Raw genomic sequence first — 20449 nt, forward strand, 5'->3', positions numbered from 1 at the left:
AGAAACAGATGCTCATTTAGCCTTTGCTTGAGCCTTTCTGCCCCTGGAGGAGAAAACCCAAAGTGGCTAAAAGAACAAGTGAGGCAATCAAGAAAGTACTCACAAAGAGCCATGTGGGCCAGCAGCAAGGAGAATGCATACAGAAGGCTAAGAGAAAGAATCTGGGAAAGTAAAACCACATGAATGTACTAACTCAAAAAAAGCAACTCATCTTGGTGTTTGTAAGAACATATCTGCAGTCATGCAAGTGTCACCAGTTACTTTTCTCCTTACTTCAACAACCAAATTCACACAGCTCACAGAACAAGTCTGACACTTCACTCAAGGCTTCACAGTCACAACACACAGCATTAGATACGCATTTCTGCTTTACATCTTTAACTAAAGGCACATTCTTCATTAGGCATTTCATGACTAGGAAAGATCAGGACTCCTAGTCTTGGCACTGGAGCCCAAGCAGAGCTGCCTGGAGGGCAGAGTGAGGGGAGTGTACGTGCCTGTTCTTCATGAGGCGCACTTCTCTCTTCCGCGCAGCCTCCTCAGCCGGCTGGGTGGGCAGTGCTGGCGAGGAGGCCATGACCACTCCCGGCGCAATGGTGCTGGTCGGGGCGGTGCGGATCTGGTAGGTCTGCACGTCTCCTGAGGCAGCTGCAGGGACATGGCACATGGCATCAGTCTGGTGACAGCGCTGTCACACGTGCTGTGGAGAGCACCTACTCATCTCTGACACAGCCACCTCTCTAACCGTGCACCCTGGGCCGCAGCTCAGGAGGGACAGCCTCATCTGGGCCATCACGGCTACTAATCTACACAAGCTTTTGGGCATTCCTGCTGAAAAAGTCCTCACTTGTGCTTGGTAACTGTATTGGTCTTGCTCTATAGCTCCACTTCTTTCTCCCTTGTTATATTTCTTTGTACTTTTCTGGTTTTTGGGCAGTTCTAGCATTTCTACAGAAGGATGGGGTCACTATTTCTAGCTAAGCTCCAAATGTCTTTCTGGAAAAGGAGGAACTGCACGTGTATGTATCTAGCATAGAAAAAAACAATGTAAAATTGTAGCATTTACTCCCACAAGAGATGGACAGTGCACTCTATTGCTTCTTTAGTATAAGCAACGTCTAGGCTTTCTCTTATAATCTTGTAATCTTAGTACTGTGTTAATCTTGCCTGAGCTCATAAGAAATCACAATACCACCTAAAGAAATCATATGTCCTTAAGAACACAAAAACCCAAAGATCAATGCAACAATAGTACTTTACTATGCATTTTTACTGATGCCTGGTAAACTCTTCACTGGATACCTTTCAAAGCAACTACTTTACAGTCATAGAAGCAGGGGCAGACTTCCATTCTTTTTAATAAAAATTTTGTAATACTCCTCAATTTTTAACAAACCAAAATATGTATTTTGATACAATAGCTCCCCACAACTTATTCAAAGTGAAAGTAGCTCTGCCAAGTTGAGGGCTAGACGAAATGATCACATAAGGCACTCTCCCAAATTATTCTATGATTCCAAGACTCACTGATTGAGTGAGTCACTCAGTGACTAGTTACAAAAGCTACAGTAGGAAGAAATTATGACTTGAAATTGAAAAAGAGGGAAAAATTACTAAAAAATTAAAGTATCCTTTTAGAAAGAATCAAACATCCTTCTCTCCTATGTTTAATGCTTGCTTTAAATTTCCTATTGTTGCACATATGGGAGAACTCAGAACTCCAAAGTGGCATTAGTTTTTGCAGAATATATAAAAAATTTGTGTGGACAAAATGCAGAAAATACAGCATTTTGTAAAGCAATACCAAATATATTAAACACAAAATATCCACAATTTTACCAATCAAAAGGGAAAGGCTTCAAGAAAATATGACAAAGTTTTGTCCAGAATTTCAATAATTTTATGGACTTACCTGTGCCAAAGCTGTTAATTCTGTTTCCTGACACATTTGAAGGAGTCAGGCTGGCAACTTCTATCTGCATAGAGAAAATGATACACAGAACGACTGGCTGTGAAGTTTCTCACCTTGTACAACAACTTGGTTGCTGGGTACAAGTATCTGCTGTCCATCTGTGGTCTGTGCATATTGTAAAATGGTGGTGCCAGGTTGGGTTGCAGCTGCATTGGTCATTGTCAATGTCTGCAGACCTTGTACTCCATCTGTGCCATTGTTAGACAACTGTATTGCTCCTCCTTGGGTGATGGCAACTGCAGACCAAAAAAAAAAAAAAAGAAAAAAATCAACCCAGCATTTAAGACAGTAATTCACTCATTAACTTACACTACTAAACCTAGGTATGGAAGAATACTGATCTCAGCTAAATCCTTTGAACCCTTACACACCCCCAAATCAAACACATGGCTTCAGTGTACACCAAAGAAATCATCCTTCAAAAGGTAAGTTTTTGAATGTTTGTAAAGGCCAAAACCTACAGCCTAAAATACAAATTAGTTTCTCTAATAAAACAGAATCACATAGAAGAGTTACAATCCACCCCTGGGGACTACTTTTTAATTTGTTAAGATTTTCTTCTTGGTTGGTTTAGGTATTTTTCTCAGTCATTACTTTTCCTCTCATCTGAAATTCCTCTCATCTTCTGTGCTTTGTGGCCTTCAGTCTCCTCTGCTGCTAGTGCTATCCATCTTGTGTTTCACTTTCTTCTTCATTTGGCTTTTTTCCCCCCTTCTGATTGTTTCCCCCCTTTTCCACAACTTCCTCAGATGCTTCCTAGCTGTTTATTCATTCATAAAGGTAGAGTTTGGTTCAAGGCAGTCTTAACTTTGCTGGCTTTTTTCCTTTCTTTCCCTCCATCCTGTCATGCAGGTATACTGGGACATTGCCCCTTTTGTGACTCACAGAATTTCACTGTGTTCCTATGTACAGACACACCAAAATCTCAAGTGTCTGCACACACAGTTAATAGGAAGTTATAACAGGAATCAGAATTAACCACATCCGTTTCAATAAAATTAAGCAGAGTACAAGGCAAAGGGGTTAAGGAGTAAACAGAGATACAAAAATTTTAAGATATTTTAAGAGACAGATGTAAACAAGTAGTTCTTTCTCCCTTTTGTATATGTTGTATATGTCTACTACTGTATGTGTTAGTGTGAGACAGCATGTGTCTTATCTCCACTGCCATATCCTCAATCATTCTTCAAGCCAAAACACTGTATCTATAAAATCTAACAAATAAAGAAAACACAGAAACATATACTTATGACATATTTTAAGGTTGCTGACGTTCTTACTTTTTCAGGACTTTCTAAAAATGTAATTGTAGATTGCTATGTTTTTTTCTAATGATGAGCTTACAGTTTTGTGAACAAGTGTTAATGATCTGCCAAGAAAGAAGAGAAACTTCTGAATTCCCCTACCTGGTTCCTGAATGAAAAAGTTTATAATAGCATTATGGGTAGTTCCTATTTTGCCTCAGGATGCATTAGCTGCACCAAGTGGCAAGCAATCCCAGAATGTTAATCAAGCCTTTCAAACACTTACAATACAAATGTTTAAGAGGCCTGGTTAACAGTTAAAGTAATATTTTTTTCACCTCCTGCTTTATCCTAGTCCAAACAACAGCTATAGAAAAACAGTTCTTCATCTTCTCATCCCCACTTACTATCACCACTGAGAAATTCAGACTACATACTGTACTGCCCACTGCTGGTTTGGTAAATGGGAGTTGGCACCGTAACAGTGGCGATGGCAGGTGCTGCTGTTTCCTCTTCAGACTTTTCTTCTTCGATCCTTGGCACTCCTGGGGCGTCTGAGGACAAGTCATTCAAAATTTTTCTGGCAAAGACAGTGTGTTGTAGAGATTTTAATAAAAACTGGGGGAGAAAAATAGTCTCTGATACACAATGCTGGGGAAAACTGTGAAGTGCAGCAAGCCAGCAAGGAAAATATGAGTGGAGAACAAAAACCACACACTATTTTCAAACTCTTATTGGAGAGGATTGCTCAAAATTTCAAGCACTGATGGGTAAGGAAGCCAGCACAGAACAGCTGTGCTTGTCAAAACCCATGATACAGCTATTACAACCTTCTCTTTTTCTTCAGAGCATGTTTCTCTCATTCATTTTTATTTTTTCCTGCTTTTAACTATGTAAACACTTAAAAAAAAGGTAGATCCTGTCTCCTCACTTAAATTGGAGGAATGCTCCATTTCAAAGACTACAAACACCTCAGCCAAGGGAGTTAGCAGGAATGCTTGCAGAGAGCCAGTAGCTCATAATTTAACACTTGCCTGGGAGACAATACTCAGTGTTTGAGAACAGTCTCACAGCTATGTTCGCAGGTGCCTTGCCTGAGAAAGCTCATGGGTAAAGGAAAGAACACATTGTTTCATTATCTCAATGTGCTAATTATACAAAGTCAGAAGTTCAAAAATCACTGCTGCAAGTCCCACTGAACATGACTGTAGACTGACAGCAGTCATTGCAATTTGTATCACTGAGACCAAACACTGCTCTTCCTCAGAGGACCATCAAGCCCTTTTCACTGCTGGCATATTCTATTATGTCACTGTAAAATGTAATAAATACCCTTCGATAAATGTAATGCTCTTAGGTAAAGAGCAATGTTTTTTGTAATTCTCATATGTTTTCCCGTGGATTGGCACTGGAACTCAGTGGGATGAAGAAAACACAGCCATAGACCTCAGGTTCCAAGACAACACTACTTTCTTATACAAGCCTCCTAAGGCTGTGGGAGCCAGAACACCTGTATGAAGCTATCTGGGGAGAGCAGTCATTCTGCTTGGCAGCTTGAGCAACAGAGCTTTGCTGTTGCTGTTTGGACTTTGTGTGCATGCAAGAAACCCCAGCATTGCACAGAACTGCGTGAAGAACCACTTGGACAAATAAAAAAATCCCTTCCAAAGAGTTTGCAATCTCAGTGTTAGACCAGAAACTAGTGAATGAAACAGATGAAAAAATATGGAGAGAGCAGGGATGATGAAGAACAAAATCCAAGGAGATAAAAAAATCATTTTTTAACCTAATGTCATTATGACATCATGGTTAAAACCTACCTTTGCCATCATAAAGATGGATTTAAGGTAAAAGGTAAGGTGGCAATACAGGAGCTATGAACTGATATGGAATACACGATGTACTTTAGTAGCAGAATCACAGAGGAGTTTTTGTGGAAGATGTATAGCTTTCAATTCTGTGAGCATATCTGCACCTATCTTGTTTCTGGGGCCAGTTACAGCAAGTTAAATAATGCCAGCTGAGAAGTCACTAAAGACAACAGTGGTCTGGCTCAGCCTTTCCAATCTAACCAACACCAGCCCAGAGTCTGAGCTGCATATACAAATTTTACAGCTACCAAGTGTTGCTGTGCCACCACGATTTGGTTTGAAGACAGAGACTGTGTTGTGGCACCAGTGAATGCAAAGGAGTCCATCTCAATGAGAAGTCAGCATACACAAGCACCCTCTTCTCAGTTTTGCTGCTTGTTTACTTAGCTCTGCTTTCTCACCATATATAGCCACTCTTCCATATATAGTAAAATGAAGTGTCTTGCTGCAGAAGCAGACTGAAGGAAATCTCTGGCAGCCTTGAAGTTAACACTGCTGCTCACAAATAAAAATAATTCCTGGATCTATTATGGCTAGGGATCTTCAGCAATGGCTTTCACTACCTTCAGCAGAACAGCCTTGAAGGCTGCTGGAGAAGGCAGACAATAATCTCCCAAGTGCTAAAAAAGTATCATGGTTGAGATATGCTCAGACCTACAGCTCAGCTTCTATTTCCAAGGCTATGATCATAAAGAAAAAAGGAACATCTGAATTTTCTAAAGCAGTGAGAACTCACAGGTCATTTAAAACCTACTGAACCTCAGAGTTGTTCCTTAATGCTATTTAGCATATTTTAAGAATGAAAGTGGGATTTAGTACAGACACAACAAGCTGTACAAAGGCTTAGTTAATAAAGTAACATGACACCATGTGAAGGAGAACCTCAGCTGGTTTTGCCAAGGTATCTGCCATAAGAAATAGAGACACTAGATGCCTTTCACTATATTCAACTCACACACTGACTTAACTTTAAACACAAGCTATTTTGCTCAAGCAGAAATTCTCTCTGAGCTATGGAACAACTTCCTTAAGTCTCATGGGAGACAGGAATTAAATTTGATTGCTGCTAGCATTTCAACAATAATGAAAACCAGCAGAGTTGATTTTTTGCAGACTACAGATTACACAGAAGTCACTTTTTGCAAAGCTTCAGTGCATTTTGTGTATAAAATATTCATTAAAGCTATTTCTAAGGCATCTATCACAAGGATATCTCAGTTTTCTGAAATGTGGCAATTAGCATATTCCCAGCTCACTTCTGTCTTAAATGAGTGCAACTGCTGAGGTTTCTTCCTCCTACTACTATTTGCTTATCACTTTACATTGTATTCCACTGACATATTCCATATTCCAATTCCAAGACATTACAGAAGGGAGATTTCAGCTAAGTGGTACATCTAAAAATAATAAAAATACAATCCCACTGTTTGTATCTCCGTGTGAATGCACCCATCCATCAAACAAGATGTTTCTGCTTTAACCTCCATACCTGTAGGAGGGTCGTCTGGACAGAATTTCTCTTCGTTTCTGTGAGTCTGTGACACTGTCTACTGATTCCTGTGAATCTTCACTTTCTGCTATAGTGGAGATCTGTAAATAAGAACAGCAATCAAATTTAACAAGACACTTCCAATGCCATTTTTAAGGAAATGTTGACATCCTGTGAAAAACATCCCAATGCAAGTATTCTATCTAGACAATGAACAGAAAGTTACTGCTTAGTAATAGATCCAGGAAAGAATGACCACAGTCAGTGATCTACCCTTCAGAATGTTCTTTATCATCTAAATACTCCAATAAGAAAACATAAACATTTGTACCACATGGTTTTTGCCTTCCATTATGTTCTGTTTGCATCCATTGAAAGGAAACAAAGATTTTTTTAGTAAAATTTAGGGAGAGGATAAGTAAACAAAATTAAGGTAGTAGAAATGCTTGGAAACAAAGAATAAAATACTGAAAAAAACATCAATTTATAAATAATGAGGTAGATATGTTAAAGAGAGCTGCCTTTTATGGGGGAAATTGCCAGGAAAATATCATACACAAAGATATTAAAAAATAATGTAGCACTGCAATTCTGAATATCTGTGCTAAAAAAAGCAAAATGTTTATGCAGGAAAGCTAAAATAAAAATCAGATTAAAATAAATAAGATGATTTAAAATTCTAAATGTGCATGACAAAATACATAAGAGCTAATGATGCTCATGTGAGAAACAGAGCTCACATTCTGACAATTTATGCACTGTAGAGAAGATTCCTTAAGGCTCAAAAATCATGCTGGCACCCACATCTCACAATCATCAGATAGAGGGCCTGAATATGTCCAAACCTGACTGTGAATTACTGAGCTCTGAATATCAAAACAGATCTGCATTGAACCAGGTGAATTCCAAGCATGGCTTCATTGTCAGCTTCTTATCTTCTACCTCAAGGGGCACTTATCTCAAAACTGCTCACCTCTGATAGATTAAAACTCTGAACTTTTGACTGCAATGGCTGAGGATGGTAGAGTCTACCACAAACTCAGCACTGAAGCCAAGAAGGAAATAAAAAGATTACTATCAGAATGGCCCAGTTTTAAATTATGCATACCTTATTTTTAAAAATAATATCCATTTGAATATCTATATCAAAAAGTTCACAATACCTACTTTTTGAAATTAAACATTTTTTCAGCTCATTTTTTCTAACAGCAAGTGAATAATGTACAGTCCTTGCTCTGTGCAGCTGCAGTACACCAAACAATTTCCTCACTCAGTAACACTGAACTTCAAGTGGATAAAAAGCAAGTTAGAGGTTTTTAAGACTACAGATTACTTGTCTCCTCTATCTTCAGGCTACCTCACCATATTGCATTACCTGTCTTGTTTTACTGAAGAAAAAATGCCAAGGCTTTATACAAAGCACACAACACTCAACCAGTACCTTTTAAAACCATTTCTATGTGAGCACTGACAGGTTTATTTTAAGAACCAGTACCATACAGAAACATTTCTTGTAAACCAATGAAAATATTTCTCATGCAGCAAAGACTCTCATTCTAGAATACTGGCCTCATTAATTATTAAAAAATTACACTGTTTAAAAAAGTTCATCCTTTTGTTTGCTTCAAAATAGTATGAACTCCTACTCAATAAAAATGTACAGAAATACAGTAGAGAGAAAAAGTAGAGTAATACTGTAAGTAAAACCATAAAGCTGTTAAAGCTGTTAAACTCACCAAATTCTAGAAGGAAATGAAACTCAGCAATGTTTGAAAATGAAAAGTGGTTAAGCCAGAACAGGAAAAAAAAGTCAGAGCAGCAGATACTGTACAGATTTGCAAAAACAGAATCCAGGACACAAACAGATTAAAACGAGTGCAATGACAGGCCTATTTCAAAGGTCCAATTCACATTTAGGAATTTCTTCAGTCAGTACCTGAACTGTCTGGACCTGTGGAGACTGAATAACTGATGGCTGGGCAGCCTGAATTACTCCATGCACTTGAACCGTCTGCCCATTGGGCAGCTGAACTAAGGTCACCGTGGGTGCAGATGATGTTGCGTGAGCTGCTGGCATAGATACCTGCAAAGAAGAGACAGTGAGCATAAATTAGGTTCTTGCAAAATCCCCTTAGTTCAGTAATTGTTTTGGTGAAAGAACTACATCTCTTCTAGACCCCAGTCAAATGACTCAAATGTTTCAGTGTAATATAAAACCCCCTGAACTGCCTGAGCCAAACACCTGACCTACTTCACAAAATAATCTAATGCAGAATTTCTGCAGGCTCAAACATAATTCGTAAAATCACTGACAAGCGTAAGAAAAACACAACTGTCTCTATTTTGAGGTAACCTGATACAAACACATCATTAACTTTCACTTACTTCACTTGGATACTGCTCAGACTTGGGTGTACTCCTACAGACACTGCTGAGTCAGAGGCAGAAACATATGGGAGTGGAGCTATTTTTTCTCTCAATCAGGAAAATGTAAAGAGTTTGCCAGATGTAAGAACTTACCATTATTAGGGAACCATACCTTTAATTTTCTACCGATTAAGCCATATGAGTAGCGGGCAAAGTGCATGTAAATGAAGAAAACTGACCATGTGTTCAGACAGAAAAACCCCATGAGTTTGCAGTGGAAATAAGTATTTTGTAGGCAGTCATTGTGATTACTGTGTAACAGGTCAACACAAACTCCAGTTTGAAGAGTTATTTCTATGAGGAAAAACTGCCCACATTTTAAACACAACAGTGTTTCTCCAGCACAGACCTGCAGGCACGGCAGCTGTGCCAACAGGGATACACTGATGAGCTCAGCATGGCACATTAGGGCTCGGGCTTTGGGGACAGTGGTAGCCACACAAAACTGTTCACAGGGCAGGCTCACCCTGGCAGGCCACAGAACTACTCTGGGCAGCTGAAGTGCCATGTACCAAGGCTGCTCCATGGCTGGGCCAATGCCCAGTGCACATCCAGAACCCCCAGCTGTCTGCTGACACGATGCCTGTGTTTGGGGCTGGGGGCTCCTGAAAGGCTGCAGGGTGCCAGGGCCACCATGCCCTCCGTGTGTGTCCCTCCCACGCGTCGTGTCCCCAGGGAAGGACTGCAGGCAAGCGTGAGCTGCTCTGGCAGACCTCAGCCAAGTCATGGATCACTGACTTGCCAGCTTTCTTCTAGTCACTCAAGTCTGAAAAACCTAACAATCCTCCAGGGTTCAACAGCATTTAAAAATTTTTGATCCACATAGCTGCAGTGCAAGAAAGGGCTGCAGTGCTCTCCTACCTAATCTCAAAGAGCTGCTACGTACTGGATGCAGAAGGAAATCCTCTGCTGTCCCCGTGAACACATGGCTCTCAAAAATCTGCAATAGCTCATCTCTGAATTTCCATAAACATCCACCACTTACAATGAAATCTTGTTTAACAACAAAATTAAAGGGAATTACATGTGGACCTCTCTCCTCCACAGCTGTCTCTCCCTAATCCAGCAATTTGCATTTGCTTTTACCTTCCTTTTTCAGGAAAGCAGCTGCAGTATTACATGGTGCTACTTAGCTTGCATCTGAGAGAAACTGGGGCTGAGATTAACATGAGAGCACTTTCCTCTGGCAAATTATATTCCTTTACCAAGAGACCTTTCTTAATAATGCGTGTCTGACTAAACAGTACTTGGCAATGACAGCAAAGCTGATCAACTGGAGGCCACTGTGGCTGGATTAAGCCCACAGCAGAGTGTAACTTCCGCACATGTCTCTGACTCATACCTTGTGGAACTGGGACGAGTTTCCTTTTGACTCTTAAAACTACCCTGAACTCACTAAAAATGTAGCAATTAAACAAAGCTTGCAATAAGTTACTTTACAAGAGATAATACAAGCGATAATGGAAGAATTAAATTGATATAATTAGCTATTTAGATTTGGCTGGGCCTCTGAGGACACTCCCTAATGCCAAACACCGCCACTTCACTTATTAAAAATATCACAGTAACATAACACTGATGTGAACAACACAAGGAATTATGTTTAGACTCTTTTATCACCTCCACAAACTCTGTAAAGGCTGGGGAAAAACCAAGGTGCAAATAATACAGTGAATGGCAACATGATGCTTCACGTGGATTTTAACCACGTCTGTATAGTGTTTTCTTACATGGAAAAAAGTCTCATTCAAGTACTGGGGTAATTATTTCCAAGTAAAGTGCATTCTACCCACTACATACTTTTAAGTTCAGCTCCCTGCAGCTTGGCATGTTAGCACATAAATGTAAAACATTTTTGATTCTCTGGACTAAACCATAAAGCACATCAAGTGAGCAGCAGCTAACTGGTTTTGCAAGAGAAATAAACTACTTCCACTCAGTTCATATTGAAGTATTATTCACACCACCTACATCCTGTGCCTAAGTTAGACAGTGAGAAAACTGCCCAAAGAGGCAAGCTGGTGCAGGGCAGCTGGTGGCTTGTAAATTCACACTACAGCTTCACCCAACAAATTCACTCTGTGCATTTAAACAGCTCCAATCCCTACACTACCGTTTCAATGGAAATGTATGGACTATGGAGGGCAGGACTTGTTTGGAAGTCTCTGGACTACCAAAAGGTGCAATGACTTTAAAAAGACACTAACAATTTATAAAATGTTAAGTGATTTAACACTTGTGCCACTTAAAAGTCACCCAATTCCATAAACTAGTAGATCCAAAACATCTGCTTATTCTTTGCAGACTACGATTAGTTTTCAAATTAAATGGCTGCAGAAGAGAGCCAAACAGATTCTGTAGTCATTTATACAAGGGGGTTGCTTTTTCCAACCATCAGTGTATTCAAAACTGAAACCCAGTTCCAAAGTCAGAGATGTATCTGCGATTTGTGTTTCTTATCTCTCCAAAATAATTTGGGGACAACAAATTATCTACTTCTGTCTCTCTAACTTGCCAACAATTCTGTGAAACTCCAGAGACAACAGGGTAACGTGAACTGTCAAGTGCCAGATTGTTCAACTTGATTATAATGCTCATAATATTAATCCCAAAATGTTGTATTTGCTGCATTATTTATCTACATATTCAGTTTGTTTTCTTCAGAATCAAACTGACTACTACAGATAAGTTTTTAACAGAAAACAGAATAGCAAGACAATGCAGTCAATATAACAAAGACAGTAGATTACACATATTGAAATTAATACCTTCCAGTGGTATGGTTGTGGTAAAGAATGCTAGAAATATTTTTATTCTTTACTGTGTTAACACTACACAATTTACACATATACAGTTCTTCAGAACTAACAGCCTAATGTGATGGGAAGTCAAAAAATCTCTACAGCTTTAAAAATACGAAGAAAAATATTAAAAGAACTATACATCACACGTGTTGCAGAATGGTATCAACAGAATCTTCTCTCAGGCCCATGAGCAGACATTATCCCTCTTAAAAATATTAATCATAAGTAAAACTATTACACCATATGATTTTTATACCTGTGCTAACGTTGCAATCTGTGGTTGTGCCTGTACTGTCATCTGTTGGGTTTCTGCCTCTGTACCGGCTGCATCTCCACTCTGCTGGTTCTCTGCTCCAGATTCCATGGTCATTTAGTTACCTACAATCACAATATTTGTCGTAAGTCTGGGTTGGTATGCAAGTCCATTGCTCTTGGTGGATCTGGCAGTAATCACTGCAGCTGAATTCCCATCACTACATACTGGTTTAATTTGCTTATTAAATGTTGCCAAATTATTAGTGTTCAGGCAAATTCTTTTCATGTCAGGTGTTTGCCTCAGGTAGATTTTGCTGCGTGTAATGTTTCTGAAAAACAAGTCCAGTCTCCTTCAACAATGAGAACAGGAAAAAATGCGTTTTGCTCATCCTAAAAAAAAAAAACAACTGAGCAATTGCACTCTGATGACCTAGCACCTCTGCAATTTGGAATAATGACTTGTCAGTATGTCAGGAAGGGCACTCCCTCAGTGCCAAGGTGACAACATGCCCTGTTACAGCCCTCCCTCTCCCCCCAGCTGCAGTCTGCAGATATCCAATAGCAATTGTTTCTGTGCTGGGCACTCAGTTCTCAGTCGTCTTTGACAGTACTAAAAATGCAAAATCTCCATGCAAGTTCTTTGCATCACCACACTGTGTATGGCTCTACGTCACAGCCTCTTCCACCCAGTAATTTTAAAGCCAGTACACAAAATGATGGAAGCCACTTCTACTTGAACCTTACCACAAATGTTTTTATATTCAGAGGTACATATTAATTTGCCATCACCTAAGTTTTTTATCATATACAGCTCCTAATACACTGATGTTTCTAAATACTAACTGAGCAAACCTAGATCACCAGAACACACAACTCTATAAAAAAAGGTTGCATAACTTCAAAACTCATGCACGTAGGCAGAGTGCAATGCCTGTTAAATTCTGCACTGATCTGAGAAAATCACTTTTCAGTTCTTCTTTAAGTAGTGTTATGAAAATATTTTTTATATAAAAAAGAACTTCAGAATACAAGGAAATTATACAGTAATGCTGGTGTATTATACAGGACTCCAAATAACAAATATTAAGAATGGGTACTACCTTCATAGCCACAACACTTATTCCATGTACCACCCTGTGCTGCCCAAAGTATTCAGGCCTCTGCTACCCTAGGGCAGCACACCTCTCTTCAGAGCTGGTCCAAAACAACCACTACAGCACTTCTGCTTTGGGAAGGGGCCTGCAGGCAGAGGATGCTCAGAGCAGAACAAAGGTGGAAAGAAGCAGAAATGCCCCTCTCCTTCCCAGCCCCCCGAGGAAAAGACTAAGAAGCATCAATACAGGTAGTGGTACCATGTCCACACTCCAGACATTTCATTTTAAACACAAAGTCAGGGAAACTTCACTTTCAATGCAAACTATACCTCAGTGTTACAGGAAAGAGAATACATTTTTTACTGCCTAAAACAGCAGAGTCACACTTCAACCCTGAATACAAAATGTCTTAGAGCAAGCCACTGATAATCAAGAAAGATAAAACAGCTTTTCACAGTAGTAACTGCATCCTACATAAAAGAAAGCAAGTCAGTGTACATAAATTAAAATCTGCATATTTACTACTGAAAGTGACCATTCAAATGAACTTGTGTGCATCTCAACACTGAAATGTAAAGTATCAAATATTCAGTTCTAACATCGGTAAAGAAGGAAAATAATTAAACCTGATTTTCCTTGAAAATTAACAATAAAAGAAAACATACAATTTTTTTTAAAAGCAAATTCAATTATTCTAAGCAGTGGAATTTTGTTACACCTCTCTCTAGCCAAGATTTCTGTGCTATAAACCAAGTCTTTCCCATGTTGTGTTTCATATTCCAAAAATCACACAAGAAAATCCATGCACTATTAGTATTTGCAATATGCACTACAAAAGAGATTTTAAAGACTTAATTACAACAGTAGGTTTCCTATCACAACTTTAACAAACAAGTAATATTTTAACACTTAATCCTCCATTCTATATACCCGTTTTTCTTTTGAGTATTCTGCATTTTGAAAACTACAAACCAGACTACCACAGGTTTCCCTTTGATTTTTACCATTTCCATTACCATTTTACTATTTGTCCAAGGTAAGCAAATCAACAAGTTTTTCCCAATTCTATGTATGTATCATGATGACTCCAGCCAGAAGACGACCTCATAGGAACCATTTCAGAAGCAGATCTTTTACATCAACATTTCCCAGCCAAGTCTCTCCAAAGAACTTTAAAACACAAATTTCCAGCTGCAAATCCAAGTATATTGCGAAACTAATAACGCTTTTGTTTGCTGACAGAAATTGTGACTCCAGCATGGAGTCAATTGGGATTAGAAATGGATGAAATGTGCAAGTATCAGGTATTTAGCAATGTTCACAAAGGTAAATGTGTTGCTGACAAATGCAATGTTTTCCTAGGAAGAATTTCCAATTCTCTCATACACTATTCAGCAAAGGTCCTCTGTCTTTACAAGCTCGGCTTTCACACTTGCATCATCTTTTGCATATGTAATCAGCAAAAGGATTAACTGTTTGAGATACTCCCTCTTCTACAACACCAACATTCCAAAAATCAATTTCTCAACATGAACTGCAAACACCTAAAAGGAACTTCCTCATTTCATAATGCAAGAACCAAGCAATGCAGGAAGCTGCCCACAAGATTTACATTTTGACACATGCAGTTTAAGTGAGTTTCCAACGACCTGTAGGTTTTTTACAAGCTCTCAAAGCTCATGTTAGTTACAGGTTCTAAGGATTCTGGTTCGATTCAGCTTGCACTTATACATCACAGTATTTGAATTCTAACAGCTTTGCTACTACCTTTTACAGTAATTTGTGATTAAAAAGAGGAATCAGATTTTTGAGCATCAAGGCATCATGTTCCAGAGACACTGCTTACTACACTGTTTAATGTTTGGGCAGAAACTAACCTTTTCAATTCCCATTACTGCGATTTACAGTGTAACAGATGAAAATATGTTTGGTTTGAAACCTTAACCTCCCAATACATATAAAAGAATTCAAATCTGACCATCTCATTCCCTAAGCCTTCGTACCCCTAGTCTAGACAAGCTTTGCTGACGTGTACCTCACCATCTTTCTGCTTTTGTGGGTGCCACCCCCTCCTTTATTCCTCCTGCCCTGTTCACAGTGGCCTACCCTGCTCCCTGGCACTGATTTCCCTGACAGGCACCACACCAGGACTTCTCAACTGAATACAGGGATCTGAAAAGTGTCCTAGTGAAGAACAAGTCTCCAGGGCACAGACAGCATATGGGAGTCAAAGGAGCACACTTCTCATTTTTCCTTGCTTCCAGGCTACTTTCCAACTTGCCAGGAGAGGACACCCACACACGTGTACTTTGAGAAAAGATTAGTAACTGCAGTATCGACCCAAGTATTCTAAATGAAACTAAAACAACAGCTATTAACAACCAGAGTTGAAAACCAAAGACTGTTTGCCTAAAACATCCTTGGTATGAACTCTGAACACCAGAAAGCCAATGAGACTACCTGGTTAGAGATGGTTTAACTCGTGACTTTTGTAGTACACAGCTTTCTTCACTAGTTCAGAAGTGGCAGCAGTATTGTATTTACTGAGGCTTTTTATTAATAACTTACTTACTAATGATCTCAAACTCTGGAAGCGAAGGGCCAAACTGAAACATTCAGCTGACAGATGGGCATTTATTTCAGCTACATCAAGACTGGGAAAAAGGAGTTCAGCAGAGGATAATTGTCCCAGCTGAATTTACACCATGACCACAAAAGACAGATGCTACTAAAAACAGTTGCAGAATGCAAGTGAACTACACACACTCCAGAAAATCAAAATAAACCTGTCTCCTTAGTTGCATAAACCTGGAAAGGGCACTTAGCTAAGGACTACTGCCAAAAGATCACTTCAGATTTCTCCTTGACACAGATTTATGATAAGAAAAGCCAGTTAGACTGCAACAATAATAAGAAACAGGGTAATCTTTAACTACTATATTTGTGTAGCTGGACCCTATACATCAGATGCATTACAGTGCAGAGGATGGGAGCCGGTATTAAAAATGAGTTCTGTGGAATTTGGGTATTCAGGGAGAGCAAGTTATTTTGGGCAATGAAAACCTGTTATGAAGAGACTAGACAGATTTTTATTATTTATCCCAGAAGGGAGAAAAATGCTTCAAAACTTAGAAAATACATTTAAATTATTAACAGGGTAAGTAAACTAGAATCACGCACAGTCAGATTACAAAACCAGCTTAAAGATGTCAAATTTTACAGTATAAAATGAAAACCCAAAAAATCTATTAAAATTATGGAAATGGATATTTAATGTACTGCATAAACGGTGCAATGATGCTACTGATGACAAGAAATTTATTAGGACTTAAACATGGGTAATGCAGGGACTAGTATCCAAGAATATATTGAATTAATAGTTTTTTCATGAAAAAAAAAGTGCTAAACCAAAAAGAAGATAAAAACCAAATGAGTCAGGATTTAAACTGTTTTATAATCTTCAAAAATTCAAATAAATGCTTTTATGAGGGAGGAAGATTATATCCCATGTAATTTTTCCAGGTTCCAGTAGTGTTTTGAGGTACCTACTGATCTTCACTATCTTGAAGACAGGATGCTGAACAAGGTGCTACAGCTAATGCTAACTCCTGTAATTCCCATTAATTGAAGTGAGTATCATTGCTGTGTATTCACAGCATAAGCTGTTTGTTAGTTACCTCCCCTCCCACGTGTCCAGAGTCAAGATAAAATCTAATTGTCTGGCAACACCTCCCATCTTATCTTCACTCTTTAGTATCCTCCCCTTGGTATGTGTGTGGTCTCCTGCTCATGGCAGTGCTCATGCCAGAGCAGCTGAGGGAAGAGAAACTGAGGCAATGCTGTCCCAATCCTGTATTCACAGCGGGTGTGCCAGGACAATTGTTTAGGAAGCAAGCACAGCTCTAGTATCCAAAGTTCAGGAATTTGACTCATTCTGTATTTAATGCACGTGGCTTTATAAAGCCACAGATCCAACATGAAAGCATTGAGAAGACCATCAAACACCACTCTGGTACACAATTGTTTTCACATTTTCAGCATAAGCACTGAGAACATTGACCTGCAATCTGTAAACACTTCCACTGTCACCTTGCAGAGTGGCAGCCCTTCCAGCCATAGCTCAACAGCCACTTTAGGAACTCCATTCAGTGGCTGCCAGACTGAGAATGTTCAGAGAAAAACAGTTTTATTTACAGCTAACACATGGGACTTCAAATAACCAGTAATAAATGCTTAACAGGACAAGACAGACCCGAGATTATTTCTTTTGTCACTAATGACTATAGTGGGCTGGCACAAGAATTGCAATTTATACCACAGATTCTTTGTCATCCCAAGCTGGCACTGCCACTGCTCCTGGGTATTTGCTCCATGTGTCCTCTCTCTTGGGTGACCAGTCTGCATGTCATACCATGAACACAACCTGTATTTGCAGCTCCATCTGAAATCTACCTTTTACCACTCCACAGAATGGGTTCTCCACAAAGCCATTCAATGATCACAGCAGCTTCTGGGTCAGTGAAGCCCAAAGGCCAGGCAAACCAAGTGGAAGGGAAATTAAAAGATGGCCACAACAACCAATGCTACTAAAATGCCTAAAATGAAGAAGTCTTCTGATTGTGTTCTGCAATAAAGCAATCTGCTAGGCAAACTGAAAAATAAAGAACTGCAAAAATTCTTCTTGTCACTGAAGTTACAGTATTTCATCTTTAACATATAAGAAAAATTTAATCTCACTGTAAAAATATCTCACACAAAGCAGAATCATTCCATCAACAGAATGTAATATCTGTAGTCCCACCCACTGTCTCCATCAATGTGACACTCAGAGCAGTGTCTAAAAACTCTCTGCTGACTGAATACAGCATGTAACAGCCACTGCAAGAGATGTGAACAAGGCAGTATTTTCATAAAGAAGAAGAAAGGCAACCAGGACTCTTAATTAAATTAACAAACTTTTCTGGCTCATGGCTTTTTCAACAAAAGTTTTGTTACACTTCTAAAGTCAGTGAAAATTTCTCACACTTACCAGATTTCGATATATGAGTGATAAAAGCATTGGAAATTATTTGCATTGCATGCTCAACCTCCGTTTTACTAAAGAAAATGCAGTGGCTGATTTTAAAACAACGGCAGAAAATCAAAAATGTAATGTCACAGCTACACTGGGTGAGCACCCAAATCTCTTGATTTTGTACTTTGTCAGCATAACTCAAGCAGGCTGACATTTACTAGGCAGATGGTGAATTAGTAGGCACAGGTAAGGTGTATGAGTGAAAGCTGCTTAAACTTTTCACTGCTGTAGCCTCCTGATTTGGCTCCATACTCCTGACATTGTACTAGTACCTAGTGGTTCTGCCCTCAAGCTTTTTAAAAGGAAAAAAAGCTCTGACAGTCACTAATTGCAATTAGTTTCTTGTATCACAAATTATACTAATAAATACAAAAGCATCCAGCAAGTATTTGGTATATACACATAATTTAATTCAAGTTTAGCCGATACTGCCTTTTTTTTCCAATATAAATTATAAATAAATAAAAAACCTCCCACCCCTTTTTACTAACCTGATCTAATAGTTGAGATAGGTCTTATGTGACTACATGAGCAGAGCCCAGTAGAAGCACCCAAGGGGAGACACCAAGCAAGCATTTCCTAAGGCATTAACAGAGAAAAGCAAACAAATGACTCTCCACTGTCTTAACCTCTCCCCGTTCAGAAATGCCCCCAAAATATTGCTAGATTTCACTTAAAACAAAATATCAAAACAAATCCCAGGAAGGTTACAAAGTCATTAGGTAACTATTACTATTATTGAAAACATAATCCATGAATATGTTCTATTTATAAATGCTCTGTGCTCCTATTGAAGGCACTTAGGGTATTAAAAAACTAACACATGCTTTAAGTCTGTGATCCTCAACATGCAGAACAGAATTGTGGTCACTATTTCTGAACACCTTTATTAATGCAGTAAAAATGTCCAAAACCCATCAGAAGATATATGCAAGCTGAATTTTAGATAAGCAAGACATTTTTAAGAATGTCCTGCCCAATATATTCCATCTATTCACAGAGACTTCTAAGAACTCTGCCCATTTTGTTGTTCTTAACACATTATTGCCAATATCATATTTATGCATTTCAGTTACTTATAAACTGACTGCACTTTACTACAGCTTACCATCTGTTCTCTGACATTATTTTTAGGACATAAAACTCACCTAATTTTCAATCTATGCAGATTTTTTGCAATTCCTACCAAAAGCAAAAGCTTTCCTTTCTCAAAAATGATACCACACAAAATTGCCAAAATACATGCCTGTTTTCTCCCTGTGACTGCTGAAAGTACTGTGGGTCACCTCATCACATGTAACTGCTGGTTACTTAATAAAATCTATCACAACACTATCTGAATGGTATAACCTGTAGGCTGACATCTTGAATACAATATAAAATATAGGCACCAAATGATTTTTTATCATGCTGTTGGGGAGCTAATGCTCCTGCTGAATACACAACTCCAGCAACAGGCTCTTTGCAATTAGTACAAGCCCAGCAAGTCAATAATCAGCACAGCCACTTGTGATGAGCTTTAATTTCAGACCCTAATCAAATTCTCATTTTACCTTTGACTGAAACAGCTTGAGTGGAGAAGTGAGGGTGATTCCATGGGATTTGAAGCTGACCTCAGCCCAAATGAGGGCAGCTACCTGAAGCCATTTCTCATGTTTGCCCTTCTCACTCCAGTGCTGAACTGTGACTGCACACCAGTCTGATGGCAGTTTTTATTTTAAAAGGATGACATGATTATCTGTACTATGACAAGTGAGGGAGTCCTGCTCAGCCCAGGGTGAGTTTGCTGGATGGAAACAGCACCCATCCAAGAGCCTATTAATGCAGCCTGACCCCAGACAACAGGAGTAGAGAGATGGGTACAATAAACTAACACCTTTTCAGCTCAGGAGGCCCTGTGCCCGAGCTGGTACACCCTGCTCCCAGCACGGGCTGGCAGTGTGGGCTCAGTGCCACACTGAAGCAGCTGTGACCCCTCCTGAAGAGACAGGCTGTACCTGGCTGGCACGGTGAGCAATTCAGAAACATTCTCTCCTATCATCCAGGCATCTAGGTATGCCAAATAAATAATTTACCCTGCAGCAGAACATTTTGGGCCACTTCCTTTCACAGCAAACACTGGCATGTGAAGGTGTTCCAGCAGAAGAGCAAAGGCAGCCCAGTGACAGAAAGGGGAGCTAATGCAGCAAACGGTCAGAGACCACCTCCTTTCCCACTGA

The 20449-nt window shown here is 39.3% G+C and overlaps 2 protein-coding genes across 7 annotated transcripts in view; both read right to left on the bottom strand.

Moving 5' to 3' along the window:
• Positions 1 to 20449, bottom strand: part of FASTKD2 (FAST kinase domains 2) — a 271660-nt gene that overhangs the window by 58810 nt on the left and 192401 nt on the right. The window lies entirely within an intron of this gene.
• The window catches only part of CREB1 (cAMP responsive element binding protein 1), a 37315-nt gene that overhangs the window by 6952 nt on the left and 9914 nt on the right, over positions 1 to 20449 (bottom strand). Inside the window, exons 1-7 of one of the 5 annotated variants that reach the window (XM_079311535.1) lie at positions 18722 to 18811; positions 12064 to 12185; positions 8513 to 8659; positions 6577 to 6677; positions 3654 to 3796; positions 2026 to 2208; positions 498 to 648 (exon numbers count right to left, since the gene is read on the bottom strand). In XM_079311535.1, the coding sequence (XP_079167661.1) occupies positions 498 to 648; positions 2026 to 2208; positions 3654 to 3796; positions 6577 to 6677; positions 8513 to 8659; positions 12064 to 12177 (839 nt within the window). In that variant the 5' untranslated portion in view covers positions 12178 to 12185; positions 18722 to 18811. Of the gene's footprint in view, positions 1 to 493; positions 649 to 2025; positions 2209 to 3653; positions 3797 to 6576; positions 6678 to 8512; positions 8660 to 12063; positions 12186 to 18721; positions 18812 to 20449 lie in introns of those variants that run through there. The other 4 variants (XM_079311533.1, XM_079311534.1, XM_079311532.1 and 1 more) reach the window with 4 other exon arrangements.

The sequence above is a fragment of the Erithacus rubecula genome, assembly GCF_903797595.1.
Source record: "Erithacus rubecula genome assembly, chromosome: 8".
Lineage (NCBI taxonomy): Eukaryota > Metazoa > Chordata > Aves > Passeriformes > Muscicapidae > Erithacus > Erithacus rubecula.